The sequence below is a fragment of the Cervus canadensis genome, chromosome 24 (genome assembly GCF_019320065.1).
Source record: "Cervus canadensis isolate Bull #8, Minnesota chromosome 24, ASM1932006v1, whole genome shotgun sequence".
NCBI classification, from domain to species: domain Eukaryota; kingdom Metazoa; phylum Chordata; class Mammalia; order Artiodactyla; family Cervidae; genus Cervus; species Cervus canadensis.
This window is the reverse complement of record NC_057409.1, coordinates 8,494,319-8,513,425: the sequence shown is the minus strand read 5'-3', so window position 1 is coordinate 8,513,425 and position 19,107 is coordinate 8,494,319. Positions and strand designations below refer to the sequence as shown.

The following is a 19,107-nucleotide window of genomic DNA, read 5'->3' as shown; positions in this document are numbered from 1 at the left end:
TGTGTGAAAGCTACCTGGAGAGGCTGACTCAGCTGCAGAGGCCCTGGGACTGGACACCTCCCCTCTCCCAGAGTCCAGTGGTCCTGCAGGTCAGAGGTCACGGCTGCCCCCTGCCTCTGCCTCCCAGGCCTGACGCCAGGGAGGAGGAGTGGTCACGCTTACTCAGGGACCACCAGCCCTCAGGGTCCTCCTCCTAGTTACTGCCCCTCCTCCTGGGGCCCCAGGCAGAGCTGCCCAAGGCCAGCCCCACGCTGGGCAGGGGCAGCAGCGTGGACCCCGCTCGGCCAGCAGGCCCTGTCCAAAGGCAACACTCAACACCACACCCCCAGGGCTGTATACATCCCTGACGCTTTCCCTGGTGGAACCAGGATGCATTTTTAGCAACAGACTCTCTTACCCAGAAAATGAGAGGGAGGTGTTGCCAGGAAATATGCATTTACATACATATGTATACAGCACTGGCAGCATGCAAACAGCCTAAAAATAAATGCGCTTTCTTAATCAGAAATGTCAGGATCTGTGTGAGATCAGGTCTGGGCTCTGAGGGACCCGGGAAAGGCAGGCGGCCAGGGCCGTGGTGTGTGGGGCTTGCTGGGGGTCAGGGGAGGTGGGTGCCACACATGAGGAGGGAGGGGTGCCTGAGCTAAGGTCTTATCCCGACCCCGAGCAGGAAGGCCCGAGAAGCTAGACCCAGGACAGAGTAAGAATCACAGGGTGCTTATGTCTTGGCTCCGAGACATCTGGCCATGTTTCTCCAGAATCAGTGTTTGTGGGAAAGGAACCTGAAAAGAGATCCAACTGTCCACCTCTGAGAAGTCAAGCCTGGCACCGAGATGGTGCTTCGATGGGTCCCTAGGGTTCCTCGCTGGCCTGTTACAGAGGCTGAAGTGACATCACTCCCCAGGAATCCTTTCAGACCAGAGATGGTAAGTCAAGATGCCCAGCAGGCTGAGTCCCCTCTTCTTTGCAAGGTCCTAGAGGGTGGGACCTCCTCCGGACAGACAGGGGCGGTGGGGACTCTACTGGAGCCCAGAGATTCTGCCTACCCTCTCCTGTGGGGCTGAGATTCGTGAGATAAGAAACTGCTTCAGGAGATGGGACAGGAAGTTCAGTGTGATGGAAATATTACAGCCCTTCCCCCAGGGTCGGGCTGTAGCAGGGCCTAAAGGACAGCCCCAGAGGGCTCCCTGGGTGCCTGGGGACGGGCTCGTGCCTTCTACTGAGACTCCTGGCTCTGTTCCACGCAGCGATGGGCAGCAGGGTTCCTGCCTGAGGGAGGGCCAGGTGGGCATCAGGAGCACAGCTGTTGATCGTAATGAAATGACTTAAAAGTTGGCCCCATTACCTGTGAGCTAGAAGACCTTGGGCAGCGGCCATAACATAAATACCGACCCTAAAGGACTGCTGTGCGGAGTGTGATAGGTGAGGTGATGAGCGAAACTCTCGGCATGATGCCAGGCACAGAGTGACTGCTCAATAAACGTCGGAATCAGCAATCATCAGAGTCGGCCTCTCGTCCCACACACGGTGCCTCAAGTGAACATGTGCGGAAGGAGTGAAAAAGCAAGGGGACAGGTGTCCTGCCCTCAAGAAGCCCCAGGGCTTGTGGGGGAACGTGGAGGATAGGGGAAATGAGGGCCACACGAAGCAGAGAGGGTGCCAGGTGGCCAGGCGAGGTGAGGATGCTTTTGGCTTCTGGAGAAGGTGGCATCTGAGCTGGTGGCCAGAGAAGCGGTGAGAAGCCCAGGGGACAAAAAGATGGAGGGCAGGCAAGGCAGTGGGGTGCACAGCGGTCTCCAGGAGCAAGCTGCATGCTCCTCAGTGGTCTTAGGGCCTGCTGGCCACTGTTCCCTTGACTTTCACCCCCCCTTCCCCTCTGGGAAGCAGTGGGACGCAGGTAAGTCCCCGAAGGCTTTGGAGTGGGCTGGAGCTACAGCCTGGCTCCACCTGCTCCAGCCATGTCCCCCAAGGTCCTGTCCACTCTGGCTCTGGGACTTGGTGAACGTCCAGAAAGACAGTAGCTCCCACACTGAATTAAGCAACCCATCGGGAGGGAAAATGATGGAAGCGGCCAGTGAAAATCAATGGCCAGTAGAAAGAAGCATACCTGTGGTTTCTTGTTTGGTGGAGTCACATGCAATATTTTGGGTCTTATCCAACACTTCTGGTATAATCCACATTTTTTTTGCGAGGAGAATTTGCTTTTATAGGGGGGACTCACAATAAATATTATTGAAAATAGAGTGGGCTCATGCCCTAGGTGGCCCTTTACTGGCTTATGTGACCTCAGCCAGGGTCTTTCCTCCTTGGAGTCTGAGCCTCCATGGGGTCGATGTTTCAAGAAGCCCCTCGAGGCTCCTGAGACTTAGCTCTGAAAGGGGCTGAGGGTGAGGGTCAGCAAACCAAGGTCCCTCTGTCCATGGTCCTGACTCCCCAGCGGCTGCGGGTTCCTGCCCGTGGTGGGAGGTGTGATGTCCCTCCTGGCCAGGGATCCCAGCGGGGGAGGGGGGTGGTTGGGGAACAGCTGTGGGGCTCTGAGTCATGGCAGCATTACAGGCGGATCCCAGAGGCACGGCGACCCCCTCTCCACACCAGGAAGATCAGGGGAGCCCTTGGCTAAGGCTGGCTTTCACTATGCCACCCACTCCCTGTGATTCCCACACCAGAATCACTGCCCTCCACCCCCCCCTCCCCGCCACCCTGTGCCTCAGTTTCCATGCAGATGCGGCCAAAGCCACAATGGGGAAACCAGAAGGCAACCTACCTTTTGAAGTTCACCACGCCTTTTGGGATTCCCGTGGGGGTGTCGAAGGCCGGCAGGAGTTTCTCTCCCAGCTTGATGGCCTTTATCCGGAACACCTGGAAAGGAAGGGTCAAAGGGCACTGTCAATCCTGGCAGATGAGCCCGCCAAGGCTGCTGGACCCAGAGTGGGAGGGTTATTAGGCTCCGGGGTCAAATAGGCCTGGACGTGAACCTGACTCCATGATTTTCTGGCTCGACTCCCCTCCTCGTTTGTAAATAATCGAGGACCATACTACCTTCCTCAGAGGGTTGCTGGTGGCAGGAACATCAGATAACGGTTGTAAAGCACCTACTGTGGTGTCAGGACCAGGATGAAAAGGCTCAGTGATGATGCTGTGATCAGGGTGACCGTCGGGAAGACGGAGCAATCAGGGCAGCCGTCACCAGTGTCAGCGCCAGCCTGCACTGCGGCACCCGAGCAGCCCGGGCTGAGCACACGGGAAGCACCTTCGGACAGGATATAAGGGGCACTGGACTGGGAGCTCCAGGCCTTGCTCCCCAACTTGGCTTCCGTGCACTTCTCAGCAAACCTCTGCCTTCCCCCACGCCGTAAAGCCAGGGGAAGGGCCTTTCCCCGCTGACGTTCTGCCCACTGGTCCCGTTTTACAGCAGGAAAGGTGAATGGCTAACCCAGGGATATGATGGCTGGGGGGCCCTGCCCAAGGCTCTGGGCCCCTCAAACTGTTCTGATTAATTCAAAATCACCTGTGACCCTCTGAGGAAATAAATCATCAAGGAAGTTGCAACAACTTAACTTCATGGCTATTTATTCCAGTGTTGTTTACAATAGTAGAAAAAGTGGAAATACACTAAATATCAAGTAACAGGCAAATAGTGAAATTATGGCTTTTAAGTGCAACCACTGAAGTGATGTTGGAGACGGTTATTTTATAGCAAAAGAAAGGGGTTTATGATCTATTAAGAGAAAATATTTCACAATGGTGTAATTCAACTTTCACATGAGGAAAGGTTGGGAAAACGCTGAAATATTAACAATGGTCTTCCCAAAGGACTAGGCTCATGGAGGATTTTTATTTTCTTCTTTTGGTTTATCTCTATTTTCTGTGCTATTTTTACAATAAAAGCAAACCCACAAAAACATTATTTATTTTTTTAAAAAATGAGATGCAAGTCCCCAAGCAACCACTCCTGGTGAGACAACAAGCATTTCCTTTCACTTCGGGGCTCCAAGGGGGTCTCAGTGCACTGACGCCTCTGTGTGTCGTTGCAAGACGAAGTGTTCCTGAGGTCTCTCCTTCTAACACATGCAATTTATAGCTGCTCAGGCAGCTGTCTGGGGACCACAGTGGAGAAGGAGTTTGTGACCACCACCTGGGATGTGGATTAGAGGGCTCTGTGGAGAGGTGTGGGTGGTTCTTGTTTAGGAAGGAGGGTGGGCGGGACGGAGGGAGACACAATAATTGCACCTGGGGACTGGCTGTGATGGGTGAGAGAGATGATAATGTCCAGTGCCAGACAGTGGGTCCGAGAAGTGGGTACAGGGGCAGCTCGGCAGAATCCCGAGGGAGTTTGTCTAGACACCAGATTCCAAAGCCTTGAGTCACCCCAGAAGCCACTGGTTCAGTAACAAGGGGCTCTTGTTTGAAGGTCCTAATATCTTCATTTGACCCCCAGGGGGGCTGAGCACAGAGGCACAAAGGAACCCACAGGGACCTGAGAGAAGGCTGGGGCTCCAGGCTGCCCTCTGCTCGAGGACTCCACGCTAACTCCTCTGAAATGCTCCTCTCTGCCAGCAAACCGCATCTCCTTTGGAAGGCCCTCCTGCTGACTGCTACAGCAGGGTCTCAAGCATCCCAGGGAGGACGCTGGGGGACTGTGTAGATAGGAGTAGTACCATGGGGAATAGAAAGCCGGTCCGCCTTATTGTTTGGAAATGATGTGTCTTATCTATGTGGCCTTCAATCCTTGCCACAGCCTTGGGGAAGACAAAACCGAGTCTCAGAGAAGCAATTTGCCCAAGGTTGTGGAGCTCTGTTACGTGGCTCTTTTCCAGGCCACCATGCTGCCTCACCAACACAGAGAGATTCAGTCTCAGACAGTCATGATAATCAACGGGCAGTGGCCTCCTAGCTCCAGAACAGAGGTGAGAGAGACCGGCAGGAATTATGTGCCACAGAGTGGAAAGCGCTCTGGACTGGGAGTCAGAGCCCAGGTTTGATCTCCCAGCTGGGCAGCTGCGTGACCTTGGGTGAGGCATGTGCTGTCTCTGAGCCTCCTCTGCACAAAGGAACAGTGATGTGCGCCCTGGCTGCTTCAGAGAGTCTTCTAGAAATCAGAAGAGAGGATGTACATAAGTGAATGTGCTACATAAGCTGTAAAGTGCTCTGAGAATTTCACTCGATGCGGCCGTAGCTGTACTTGTCATTCTCCTGGGAGCGGAGTCTCAGGGACTCCACCTCCTGCAGGTCCCCTCTGTAGCAAGAAAGGCCTCAGCACCGGAAGGGATGTGGGGGCTCCTTCATCGTTCATTCCACAAACACTCGTGGGAACAGCCCACCCCACAGATGGGCGAGACGGAGGAGGAGAGGGGAGGGCGTCCTCACCCTGGTGTGGCCAAGTCCCGGTGACAAGCAGTGATGCCGGGCCAGGCTGAGCAGAGGCTAGGACCCAGGCCGCGGCAGGAAGGCCACAGGAGCCTGTGTGACCTGCACCAGATGGCGCTCTAGGTCTCGGTCTGCACGCCTGCCAGGGCAACCTGGTCTCTGCCACATGGAGGGAGGGGTCCGGGAGGCGTGTCTGGGGGGTTGAGGCAGCGCCAATCACCCAGGAGCCTGCCTGCTCAGGGGCTCTGCACCGATCAGATCAGGCTCTCTTGGGGCCTCCTGGACCACGGTGCTCACACCACATCCCACTGCCTGCTCTGCCCCCCAGAAATCATTGGTCCCACACCTACCCCGGTGGGCCCTGAGCTGTATCACTCCTCCCCCATCGTGGACAGGAGGCTGGGGAGTGCCTAGGCAGAGCCTGGTGCCTTTCTCAACTCCACGTCATTTTCCTGTCCTGGGGTTTTTCAAATGACATTCAGGCATTGGGTGGCTTGCAGGGTTCCCCTGGACCATCAGTTCAGTTCACTCGCTCAGTTGAGTCTGACTCTTTGTGACCCCATGGACTGCAGCATGACAGGCCTCCCTGTCCATCACCAACTCCCAGAGTTTACTCAAACTCATGTCCCTTGAGTTGGTGATGTCATCCAACCATCTTTCTCTGTTGTCCCCTTCTCCTCCTGCCTTCAATCTTTCCCAGCATCAGGGTCTTTTCCAATGAGTCAGTTCTTCGCATTAGGTGGCCAAAGTAATGGAGTTTCAGCTTCAGCATCAGTCCTTCCAAAGAATATTCAGGACTGATTTTCTTTAAGATTGACAGGTTGGATCTCCTTGCTGTCCAAGGGACCCTCAAGAGTCTTCTCCAATACCACGGTTCAAAAGCATCAATTCTTCGGCGCTCAGCTTTCTTTATAGTCCAACTCTCACATCCATCATTTGGGGACAAATTGGTACAAGCAGGAATCTCTGCTTAGGAGATCAGGCTTGAGGGAGAGGGGCCCTGAGTGACTGCAGAGATCGAGGGCTCACTGCTGCCTCCACACCCCTGGTGTCCGGGGAAGCCCAGTGGCTTCCTCCGGCAGCGGCGGCAGAGGCTCCCCGCCGGCAGGGAGCAGGACCATTGTTGGTCTCTAAGTGGACACAGAGGTGATGCGCAGAGCACTGCAGCCCTCTGGGTAATGGACACATGACTGACGGCTGACCCATGTGCTGGGGACTCAGCCAGCTTGCCCCTCAATCCTCAGACACTCCCAAGGGATGAAGTCCCCCCAGCTCTGTGATCTCAGGGTTCCTTACAGTGCAGAGAACATGGGCTCTGGAGCCCTTCAGCCCTGGGCCCGAACTCTTTCCATCTCATCCCATTTCATAAGCGCTCTCTGACTCCATGGGCTTAGGATCACCCCACGGAGGGGAAGGCAGGAGGCCCAGGAGCGGGAGAAGGAACTTGCTCAAAGCCAAGGCAGGTGCTGCATGCGGGTGAGAGGAAGGTTTTCCTACTCCGTGCCCAGGGCTCCACCTTCTCGCCTCACTTCAAGGCTCTCCTTCTGGAAGCCAACGCAGCTCGCCTGGGCTGAGTGGCCAGCAGTGGCTGCCCACCTCCCTGGTCAGCCCCTTGAGACCTGGAGCTGGTGTCTGGCCCTGGAGCGGAGGACAACAGATGGCTGTAGAGCAGGCCGAGGCCCAGGGGCCAGAGGCGGAAGTGGGGAAACAATGGTCTTGGCTTTGTCAGTCCTGAGAACCAACATGTGTGAAAACCAGCCCAGCAGCAATCCAAGCCCAGAGCAAGCCCGGATGTTGAGGGTTCCACAAGGGGAGCTGTGCAGATGGTGAGCAGACTCAGCGCTGCCCTTAAAGATTTACCACCGACTCTGGGAGCCAGTTCTGAGCAGCAGAGTGGACACGCTGGACAGAAGAGGAGGCAGAATCTGCAGGTGGCCCTATGGAGACGGGATGTGGGTCCCCTGGAACCCCTGTTTCCTTGTTGGTAAAACAAGGGGGGTGGGGTTGCTGTTCTCCCAAGCCCTCTTCAGCCAGGATGACCCAGGGGCCTCAAGAGGCCAACTCACCTCCTCTCCCGTCAGGTAGAAGGCTGAGAGGAGTCCTCCAATGTACCGGATGTTCACTTCGAACAAGGACGCTTCTCCACTCTGCAGGGCAGAAATATGGGGAGGGCAGAGGGGACATACATGAGATCTCCTCAGGGGTTCCTGGGGCCCACTGGGCCCTTGAGACAGGTCACACCTGCTACCCACCGCCTCTGCCCCACTGGCCTGGCCACACTTGGGCCAGGCTCCAAGCCCTCGCCCAGCAGGCCAGGCTCCCCGCGGTGGGGGTTTTCAGAGCAAAAGGCGAGAGGGATCAGCACCTGCCTGGCGGCAGCTACCGCACATTTACAGAGTTCCAAATAAACACTGGGCTTGGCTTCCTTCCCCGGCCCTTGCCAGAGGCCATCGGAGCAAAGTTATGCCTGGCTGCTCTCCAAGGAGCTCGAGAACGCGCCAGGGGAGCTGCCGGCTGAAGCTTAGCCCGAGGACTGACCAATCCTCTCCCAGTCTGGCCCCCTCCCCTCCCCGAGGGATGCCCCCCTTGACTTCGCAGGAGGCTGGTGTGGTCCTTCTTCGGGGTAACAAGGCAAGCAGAAGGTTCTCAGAGGAGGTTCTGGGGCAAAAGGAGGGCTGCCAGGCAGATCTTGACAGGCAATGAGCACTTCCTCAGCCTCTGCTCTGTAGCCCTCAGGCTACACCCACACTCGCCTTCAACACTGTTGTTTTCTTTCTGAAGCCTGGACGGCAAAGCAGGGGTGTCAGAGCATCGTGCCAAGGCCCAGATCTGGCTTAATATCCCACCTGAGCCACTTTTGGCTTCTGGACTTTGGGCAAGATATTCAGCCTTTCCCGCTCCGAGTTTCCTCTTCCTGAGCAGGTGGATAGGAGATGCTGACTGGGCAGGGGAGAGGCCTGCACAGTGCCTGTCCAGGGCTGGGTGTGGCTCCATAAAGGTACCTGCTATTATCCCCCCCTTGCTTCCGAGGGCTCCCTTTGCACGCTTCCCACATTGCAGTCTTTTGTTATTGACGGCAATGATGGCCATCCTTTTATCTGGGAGAGCTTTTCCATTAACAGAGCACTTGCAAAGCTACTCCTCTCTTTTGCCTTCCAGTCCTTGGTGAAGTCATCACTCCCACCTTTCAGATGAGAAAGCCCAGTCTCAGAGAGGTGAAGAGCCCCCACCTGGCTTTCTTCCAGGGACACTCCCTAACTGTCCCCGGGCTGCCTGAATGTCCCTAGGCTCCCCAGCCCTGCCACCACCCGGCCCCTTGGGCAGCTGCCTGCGGCCCACTCTATTCCCACCATCTGCTTAGGGGTCCAGATGGGCTATGGAGCCACTCCTTCCTTCTCCCGCCTCTGCTCCCATAGGAAATGGGAGGATTCTGAACTTCTTCCCCTCATCCAGACTGGCAGAAGTCATAACAAGCTTTGAAATCATCGCAGGGAGGATGGCATCACTTTATCCACACTGGACTTCACAGTGTGTTATAAAATGCTTTTTACAACCCTCCATGGTCGTCCATCCTTACAAGCCTGTGAATTAGGCACCAGCATCGCCCCGTCTTTCGGGTGGGAAACTCAGGCCCAGGAAGGTCACATGACTTTTTCCCAGCCTGCGGGCCGAGCCGGAGGCTCCCCTGTAGCGTCGCTCTCCCAGACCTTTTCCACTCTGTCTCTCTGCCCTGCTCCACTGTGACACGGTCCCCTCTAGGAGCAGAGGCGTCCACTCTGCCAGGAGTTACAGGAGCCGTCCCAGTTCACAGCAGGACCTGTCATTCGTGGAGCCCCGGCTGGAGCCTGATGGTGGACTTTGACGTGGCTCCACCATCTGTCTCCACGTCCTGCTCCCCCAGACCACCTAAACGGCTTCTCCCTGCGGGGAGCTGAGACTGCCAGGATGGATCTGTCACTTTAGTCCAGGCTGGGAGATCACTGGGAGAGGCAGGCATCTGCTATTTAAGGCGTTTGTACCATCCATACACGTGAGCGGTCCCTCCCCAAGGTCTGGTCCTTGAGGTCCTGAGCAGGGTTGCCTGCAAAGGCTGGAGACCAAGAGGGTCCCAGACCTGGCCATGGGCCTCACACCAGATGGCCTCCGTGCCCCCTCACCTGTCTCAGGAGGCAGCGCAGGGGCACGTAGGTGCGAGCTCCGGCTCAGGGCAGCTCCAAGCAGATAGCCACCTCTCCCTCCCCAGAGTAGCTTCCCCTGTTGCTGCTGTTCTGTCTAATGGATTCAGCCCCAGAAGGAGCTTCCTGTGTGGGAGCAATGTGCCTGGAGTTCAGGCTAGTAAATACTCATGGGCTGGCGGGGCATCCCCCACCTTAAGGCTGGTCACAGGGAAGGGCACTTGGCACAGAGTGTTGGGAGTCCTGGCTCTGAGAATGCCCTGCTGGGCAGCCTGGGTCTCAGAGATGGGAGGCGAGCTGGTGGCTGACCTCTCAGGCCCCTTCCAGTCCTAGTACCCTAGGAGGTCTTGGACTCACCACGTTCAGGTGGAAGCTCTCTTCGACCCAGGCCTTGGCCTCCTGGAACTCCTCCTTCAGCTCCATGAGGTAGAGGGTGTCGAGGGAGTCGATGACCGTGGCCCCGCTGAGGCCTCCTGCAGGCACAGAGGATGCAGGGCGTGACCCAGGGTCATTCTCATCCTTTCCACCCCAACCATAAGCCACCATTTGCCAGGCCTCCTCTAAATACCCAGGCAGGCTCCCAGGCACAACTCGGGGAGACCCCAGGCCACCAGCCTTTAAAGGCACATCTGGGACCCAGAGTCCTCCCTTTGGTTCCTCCTCAGGGCAGCAAAGAGGGGGTGGTGGGTCGGGGAGACAAGTTCAAGGATTGAGCAGCTTCCCAGACCTTGGTTCACTTTTCCATCTGCAGTAAGTCAACTATCAGCGCCAGGCGGGCACCTACCACATTTCTGTGATGCCGCAGGGTGAGCAGAGGGGTGGGTGAACTGGTATTTAGTCTACAAAATCTTAAAAAATGTGCTAGTCCTCTGACTCTTCAATTCCATTCTTTATTTTATGCTAGGAAAAAAGATGTTCATAAATATTTACCCAGGAAGGTATTTATTGCAGTAACATATAATGGGTGAAAAAGTGAAAAGTGAAAGTGTTAGTCACTCAATCGTGTCTGACTCTTTGTGACCCCATTATAGCCCACCAAGCTCCTCTATCCATGGAATTCTCCAGGCAAGAATACTGCAGTGGGTAGCCATTCCCTTTTCCAGTAGATCTTCCCAACCCAGGGATAGAACCCAGGTCTTGCAGGCAGACCTTGAAGGCAGATTCTTAACCATCTGAGCCACCAGGAAAGCCCCAAATATAATGTGTAAACGTTGGGGGAAAAAAGCTCCAAGTCCAATAATAGGGCATTAGTTACACAAATTGTGGCTTATGTACAAACTAGGACACTATGCATACATTCACACAAGTGAGGAAGACTATTAGTTGGGGAGATATTCACAGGATCTGATAAGCTAAAAAGATTAAATTGCAAAAAAAAAAAGCAGAGTATAATTTCTTTACTGTTTGCCAGTATGGACAAGCTGGTACAGAATTAAGTCTGGCAGGAAGTGATTCAGTGGTTATCTCTGAGGGTGAGGATTACAGGTGCTTTTTGATTGCTTCTAGCTCATGGATTATTTTTATAACCAGAAATTTATTTCTGCCTAAAAAAAAAGAAAAAGGAAAGACGGTTTGAGCAAAGAAACCAAACACATGCACAAACTAAAGCATCCATGGCCACCCCTGGGCCTCAGACTCCTGTCTTGGGAGTAAAGGCAGAGAAAACTGTACAGTTTCCCCCTCACAAGCCAGACAGAAAAGCAATGAGAAGACCTCCCCATGTGGGACAACAGTGCGTGGCTTGTAGAGGATGGTGAAGGAGGAAAGGGGGGAGAAAGATGTGTTTGGTGCCACCTGGAGGGCTTCCTGGAAGAGACGGCAGGCTTCCATCAACTCTGTCCTACAGTCATCACAGGCAGCAGTAACTTCCTACAGGGACTAGGGGGTAACTTAAGAGTATTGTTCCTTCAGCGTACTCCTTGCAGAGGCTCAAAGCACTGAGCCGCGCAGGCTCTGCCTTCCCCCAGAGGCCGCCAGAGCTGGCCAACGGGGGCTGAGCCCCACTTGAGTTTGAAGCACGGCTCTGCGGGCCCTCCTGCATTCAGAGCTAGTGTCTGATCTCCTTAATTAATGCTTCCCTAACCGCTCACTTGTGTTGACTTTGCAGAGTAATTCCTATGAAACTCAAACACTTAACCACCTCTCTAGGCCGGGCAAGGTCAGATAAAAGGCGTGCCCTGGAAAAAGATGGGAGGTAGACCCGGGAGAAGTTGGCAGAAAGTTAAATCTGGAGGTTAAAGAGCCATTTCCAGGGGGAAGGGTTTTGCAAGGAAGAGTAGAGGGTAGGGAGGGCTGGCGGGGGGTGGGTGGTGGGGGTGCGGGGGAAACGACTTGCTTCCCAGTCCAGAGGCATGTGTCCTGGGAGGGCTTTGGCATTTGGGTTGAACTGAATTTCCAGAATATCAACCCCTCCCACACTTAAGCATTAATAGGAAAACATACTCAAAGCCAAACAAAATTGATCTTTTCCTGGTTTATCCCAGCTGCTTCCAGGCAGGTGTCCAAGGCCGAACACAGTTCTTGGGAACTCTGGACCTTCCTGAGGTACTCAGGCCTTGGGACACGGATGGGCCACACGTGGACAGAGACATGCCCAGACCCAAGGGTGCTGGCCTGGCATCCATGCTCCAGGCTCTGATGCCGGGGCCCCCTTCCCGTTTACCACAGGGCCTCAAACCTGAGTTCTTCAGGGCCTGGAGGAATTCTTGAGATTCCCCCCTTGCCTCACCCCTAGATTTCATAGATGAGGACCCCAGAGAGATCCCCTTAAAGTTTAGGCCAAGGGAAGAGAGAAGCCCCAGGCTGGGCCACATGTAATATGTTTTCCGTATGAGGGCGTCTCGGTTCGCTGGGAAACAATTTCGGATCTGCTAGCTGAGCCCGCTTCCTGGCGGGGCCCGGAGGCTGCTCTGACCAGTGAGAAGAGAAGCCCAAGCTGCGTGTCCTTCAGGGCCAAGGGCTAGGCGGCCCAGAGTATCTGATTCCTGGATCCTGCCTCCGGGCTGGTGGGTGTTTTCACCCCGTGGGCCCTCCGTCTCCTAGGTTGACCCTGAGCCCAGAGGCCCCGGGACCTTGGCTGGGCCAGGAGGGCAGCCAGGGCGCCTTGTGATCAGCTGTGCTCCCGAACGCTCCCGAGGCCGCTCACTAAGAGATCTGTTGGCAGGGTTCTGCCCGGCTCTCAGCTTCCTCTCACCCCGCCCCCCGCCACCACCCTGCTGGGCCACAGGCCAGCAAGTCACTTATTGGAAAGCTTTTCGTTTCAGGCCAGAGGTTACCTGGTGGCCCAGCTGCCAGGCAGGAAAGAAGGCATGATCCCAAAGTCAACTCTATCTGCACCTGCGGCCCGTCTGGGGTGGCTCCCCCAGGGAAAAGGAGATCCGTCCGTTCAGTCAACAGGCCCACAACTTGTCAGGAAAGAGCCAGAGGGGTGCAGAGAGTCAGGCAGCTGGCTTGGCAGCTTTCCTGGGCTGGGGCAGCCCACTCTCCCAGCTCTAGCTCTGAACTAGTGTTCACAAAGGACACCGCTGGCTCCTCTTTCTGCCAGGGCGGGAGGCAGTGGTGGTGGTGGTTCAGTGGCTAAGTCGTGTCTGACTCTGGCGACCTCATGGACTGTAGCCCTCCAGGCTCACTCTATCCATGGGATTCTCCAGGCAAGAACACTGGAGTGGGTTGCCATTTCCTTCTCCAGGAATCGAGGCAGTGGGGTCTGTTAAAAAAACAAAAAAACCAAACCACAGCTCTGGGTTCAAATCCCAGATTGGGTCAGCAACACATCTCCTCTAAGTGCCAAAGTTCTCATCTGTAAAATGAGGTAAAGACCCCTGGGCCGGGGTACTGAGGAGCCACTGAAGGTTCCTGAGCTGGGACAAGGGTATCATATAATGCCCAGCCTAAATACACTTGTATGTGTCTGGCACAGAGTAAGCGCTTGACATATCAGTTCACTGCTCTTATTTCTGGGGTCCTTTAGCTCACCTTGAAATGCTGGTCTGGCCCAGGGAGGCATGGGTTCACATTCTGGCTCCGTTATGTGTGACAGGGCAAGTCACTACCTCGCTGAGCCTCGTTTTTCTCATCTGCGAGAGGGGGAATACAGCAGGACCAACCTGGTAAGGCTGCCGGGAGGGTGAAGTATGGTGGCAGATGAAAAGCAGCTGGCACAATGTTGGGTACACGTGCTTGCCCCTACAAGCAGAAGTGTGGCCCTCTGTCCCCAGTTGGCCCTGGGCAGCCCCTACACAAAGTCTTCTAGGGTCACTGAGGCCTTGTGACGATCCTGCATTACTGGTTTCTCACCACCCCGTGGGCCCCAGACGCAGCTTGTAAAAGTCTTGACCTCAATTAAAGGAAAAGCGTCACTCGGGTCCCACCTATGTCCGCTGCTTCCCACTCCTGACTTGGCTGTGCATCTGCCTCCAAAAAGGTCTGCCTGCCTCCCAGGCCTCTCCAATTCACCCTGTACATTGTCACCTTACCTGTCTTCCCAAAACCATATCCACTGTGCCCCTCCCCAGCTCAGGAGCCTGCAAAGGCTTTGCAGTACCCATGCAACAACTGGGGACAGGGAGTGAGGCCTTTTGGGTCTGAGTCCAGTGGATCTGGCTAATATCATCTCCCATCCAGCTCTGCTTCTGGACACAGGCTGCATGCTCTGGTCTCCCTACGTTTGCATGTGTGGTCTCCTCTGACAAGAGAGCTTCTCTGTGCATCTGGGCACACGCAAAGCTTTCACCTTCTTCAAGGTCATCTCCCACTGGCAGCCTTCTCTGATTGCACCCAGCCAACCTCCTCCTGCCCAGAGAGCTCCCATAGGACTTTCCCAGGCCTCCCACTCAGGTGTCCTTCATTCCTGCCCTGTACTGTACTTCGCTGAGCAGTACATTCCCACTAACTAGACAGAACTCCTTGAGGCCAAACGCTCCCAAGGCTTCTCTCACACCCCTTCCCTGCAGCCCCGAAGACCAGAGCCCCCAACCCCAATGCCACCGACCATTCCCTGCAGCCTCAGCACCTGCCCTGACTTCTGTGACACTTCTGCAAACTCTGCTAGGGATCGTCTTCCCCATCTCCCCTTCTCCTGGGGGATCTAGAGCCCGCCCAGTGCCTCCTCGGCCAGGAAGCCACCATGATCCTCCCCCCACAATCTGCATGAAGTCTTACCCTCCGGGAGACGTCCTCACCAGCCCCTCGGGGCCCACCCTCTAGGCTCGTGCACGCTCATCTCCACTCTCATCACCATAACGGAGCTGTCCATCTACTGCCCTGTCCTCTGTAACAGCAGGGGCTCAGTCTGCAGCAGGGTCTCCTCCAGGCTCAAGAGACAGCGGCCAGTGGAGTGGGCCGACAGGAGGGAGGAGACCAGGCTGGCCGTCTCCTGCACAGACTCCCTGCCTCGCGCTGGCTCTGGGGTGGGTCTTGGCCTTCAGGACGCCCCTCTTCCTCTTGCTTCTCCTTCTCACCCTGTGGTTGCTTTTTCCCAGTCTCCTCTGCCGGTTCTTCCTCATTGCCAGGCCTTGAAAGCCTGGGGCTCTGTCCTTAGGCCTCTTGTCTGTTCTCCTTCCTCTTCTTAGTGACTCAATCTGATCTCATGGCTTAAATACCATCCACATGCTGATGACTCCCAGATTGAAATATCCAGCCAGGACCTTGACCTCCAGCCCAGACTCACTATCCAACACGCCTTACTCACACTTCCACTTGGAGATCTAGAGACACCTCGACTGGAACTTGTCTGAAGGCAAACCCTGCCCCGCCCTCCCAACCTGCCCCTCCCACAGTCCTCCCACCTCGGTGAATGCCAACCCCCTCCTCCCAAAAGCTGTGGCCCCAAGCCCTGGATTCTTCATCTCTCGCCCCCACATCTTATCCCGCAGCAAATTTTGGTGGCTCTGTCTTCATAAGAGCTTCAGCCTCCACCCACTCCTCACCTCCTCTGGCCTTCCACCTTCAGAAATGCAAGTCATGTCATGCCTTTCCTCTGTTCAAAACCCTCCCAGGCCGCCCCCCACCCCCCACTGCCTGGGGGGCTATGATCCTGCCCTGGCTTCCTCTCTCTGCCTGGCCTCCCTCCCTCCACACCAGCTGCTTGTTGCTCCCGGAGCCCTCCAAGCCCTAAAGCCTTGGCCTTGGCACTTGTGATAGCTCTTCCCTCTCTCCTTTATCCTCAGCGCCTTTATCCCTGGCAACGTTACACACGGATCTGCTTCCCTGTTTACTGTCTCCCCAACGGAGTGTAAACTGCTGGAGGGGAGGCTCTGTTCTATGCACTGTGGTCCTCCACTGTCTAGAACACTTCCTGCCCATCACAGGTGCCTGATGAGTATTTTGCAATAATGGGGCCCCTTCCCGGGGCAGGGAAGGCTTCGAAGGGGCTGTGGCTCATTCATATCTTTCCATGTTCAGCTACAGTCTGGCACCCAGAGACATTAAAGGTAAATGTGTGGGTTGGACAGACTGAACCTATCACGTGGGCATCTTCAGTGACCACGTTCAGGGCAGCTTAACTCTGTGCTCTAGGAGCTGGTGCCAATAGACAGAGGAGACCCTCCCAGCAGGCTGTGGCCAGATCAGCCAGAGTGGTTGAGTGGGTCCAGACCACTGCCCTGCACAGAGCTATCTATCTCACATGTCAGGTTCTACAGGGGAATGGACCCTGGGACCCCATGGCCTCCTCCCCTGGGGGCTGCCTGGCCATGAACCACCCTGCTCTGCTGGACTGTGGTTTGTATAGTCTCTCTTAACTCTGCCATATTAATGATGATGAGGTTTTTATGTGACATTGTATTAGCGAAGAGAAATGGGTCAGGCTGGGCAACATAAGCTCCAGAAAGAACATTTAGATAGGGAAAAAAAAAAAAATCACCCAAGGCGTAGCCTATTATCACAATATCCCCAGAGCCAGCTACTAATGGTTGCATTTAATTTGATGATACAATCCAGAGACTTTTCTTAATCTGTAAAGCAACAACACAAATGTCTTTCTCAGCTTCCAAAGAAACCCCTGTGGCTGTGGGGCAGGTTGAGTTCCCAAAGATGGATTCCACAGGACGTCCCATCCCACAAGAGAACCTCTGCCCACAGCTCCTCTCCATGAACCTGGGTGCAACTTTGTGACTACCTGGAACAACAGAATAAAGCAAAATGGATGATGTGCTAGCTTTCAGGCCCAGACCTTAAGAAACAGGCAGTTTCTACTTCCTATCTCTTGGAATGCTGGCTCTTGGGACCAGCTACCATATTGAGAGGAAGCCCAAGAGAGCCCATGAGGAGAGAACACGTGGAGAAGCCATACGTATGTTATCTGACGGACAGCCCATCTGAGCTTACAGTCAACAGTCTGCATCCATTCCAGACATGGGTATGAAAAAGCTTCCAGAAGGTTCCAGCTATCAAGTCACCCTCAGCCTTCAAGCTTTCCAGGTTAGGGGCCGTATAGCCTGGCAGTGAGATAAGCTGTCCCCATTGTGCCCTTTCTGAATTCTTAGCCCACTTGATCTGTGAGCATAATAAAATCATTGTTTTAAGCCAGTAAGTTTTGGAGTAATTTGATATGCAGCAGTAGCAGTGGAATGTTCTGGGTTTCTATGAGGATGAATTAAAGGGATATCCCCACTGCCCCAAAGTATAATGTTTAAAACTACCTGAGGTCGTCTGTGAAAGAGTGAAAAAGGAGAGTGAAAAAATTGGCTTAAAACTCAACATTCAAAAAACTAAGATCATGGTATCTGGTCCCATCACTTCATGGCAAATAGATGGAGAAACAATGGAAACAGTGACAGACTTTATTTTCTTGGGCTCCAAAATCACTGCAGATGGTGACTTCAGACATGAAATTAAAAGATGCTTGCTCCTTGGAAGAAAAGCTATGACCAACCTGGACAGCATATTAAAAAGCAGAGATATTACTTTGCTGACAAAGCTTTGTCTAGTCAAAGCTATTGCTTTTCCAGTAGTCATGTATGGATGTGAGAGTTGGACCATAGAGAAAGCTGAGCACCAAAGAACTGATGCTTTTGAACTGTGGTGTTGGAGAAGACTCTTGAGAGTTCCTTGGACTGCAAAGAGATCCAGCCAGTCCACCTTAAAGGAAATCAGTCCTGAATATTCATTGGAAGGACTGATGCTGAAGCTGCAACTCCAATACTTTGGCCACCTGATGCGAAGAACTGACTCATTAGACAAGACCCTGATTCTGGGAAAGATTGAAGGCGGGAGGAGAAGGAGAAGACAGAAGATGAGCTGGTTGGATGGACATGAGTTTGAGTAAGCTCCGGGAGCTGCTGGTGGACAGGGAAGCCTGGTGTGCTGCAGTCCGTGGGGTCACAAAGACTTGGACACGACTGAGTGACTGAACTGAACTGACGTCTTCTGGCTGCATAATATTTTAAGGATGAGGACTTCCCCATTTTTATCAGGTCTGGGTTATTTGTTTTCCTCCAGGAGGAATTTTTTCCTTGAAGCTTTCCATAATGATTAGTTCCTGGATCACATAAAGTTGTGTTCAGGGGCTGAGTATTTTCAGGAAAAGGTTTCTTGGTGCCTCCAGAAGGACTAAAGATATTTTTTAGGAAATATTCTTGGAATCCAACAAAATGTTCTTACTAGAAGCTGATTAATAAAAGGTGATCAGATCTGACTGTGTCACTGCTCTTTAAAAAAGCCCTCAAAGCCTCCTGTTCTCCAAGTTCAAAGTCCTGGGCACAGTGTGCCGGGGGCCTGTGGTCCAGGCCGTGGCACCCTCTCTAGCCTCACCTCCCTTCTGCTCTCTTTGCATGTGATGCTCTGCCCAGAGCAGACCACTAGCAGCTCCCCAAACACCCTGCAGTGTCTGCTGATGCGAGCGCTGTGTCTTTTCTCAGGATGTTCCAGAACGACACAGCAGAGCTGACCGCCCCCTCCTTTGCAAGCCTGACTCGCTCTGCAGCAGGCGCCTCCGTCACAGCACGGTCCACCCTGCATCTGACATCTTTGCCCATGAATCATCTTTGCCCGTGAATCCCGGAGGGCAGTGGCTGGGTCTGACTCTTCCCAGGAGCCCCAGCATCCATCCTCAGGCCAGGCACCAAGAAGGCAAGAACAAATGGCTGCTGCGTGAATAAATGGCTGGCGGAAATACCCACAGCACTTTCTTAGGGATTTCCAAACATTTCACAAGCCCTTCTGGCCTCGGAGAAAACACAGTGCTCATAGCAGTGGCCAGTTATCCAAGGAAAGCACTGTCAGAGGGACATGATGGGCAGCTGCTGACATCAGGGCCCTGGTGGAACTAATGGCTTCCTGCATCCTTCCCAAACACATGCCACGCTTTGCGGCTACAGCCGGCTGGAGAACGCTTGCTGCGGCCGACCGCCAGATGACGTTTACTGCGACGAATGGCTAGACACGGTTCATTGAAGCAGCCTGCTGGACAGGGTTCCTCGCTGGAAAACAGGGTGTGCTTCAAAATGTTAATGTTTTGTTTGTTTTTAAATAAGAGCTGGGGGTGCAGGCTGACCTGGAAACTGGTATTCAGACAATTCCCTCCAACAGTGCTGTGTAACAGGCTCTGAACTGCTTTCATCTCAGA

At 54.3% G+C, this 19,107-nt stretch overlaps 1 protein-coding gene across 3 annotated transcripts in view; it reads right to left on the bottom strand.

The window, feature by feature from the left end:
• MAN1C1 (mannosidase alpha class 1C member 1) overlaps positions 1-19,107 on the bottom strand; it is a 147,618-nt gene that overhangs the window by 25,328 nt on the left and 103,183 nt on the right. The window contains exons 1-4 of one of the 3 annotated variants that reach the window (XM_043444891.1): positions 15,002-15,193; positions 9,900-10,015; positions 7,434-7,514; positions 2,765-2,859 (exon numbers count right to left, since the gene is read on the bottom strand). In XM_043444891.1, the coding sequence (XP_043300826.1) occupies positions 2,765-2,859; positions 7,434-7,514; positions 9,900-9,965 (242 nt within the window). In that variant the 5' untranslated portion in view covers positions 9,966-10,015; positions 15,002-15,193. Of the gene's footprint in view, positions 1-2,764; positions 2,860-7,433; positions 7,515-9,899; positions 10,016-14,702; positions 14,970-15,001; positions 15,194-19,107 lie in introns of those variants that run through there. The other 2 variants (XM_043444890.1, XM_043444889.1) reach the window with 2 other exon arrangements.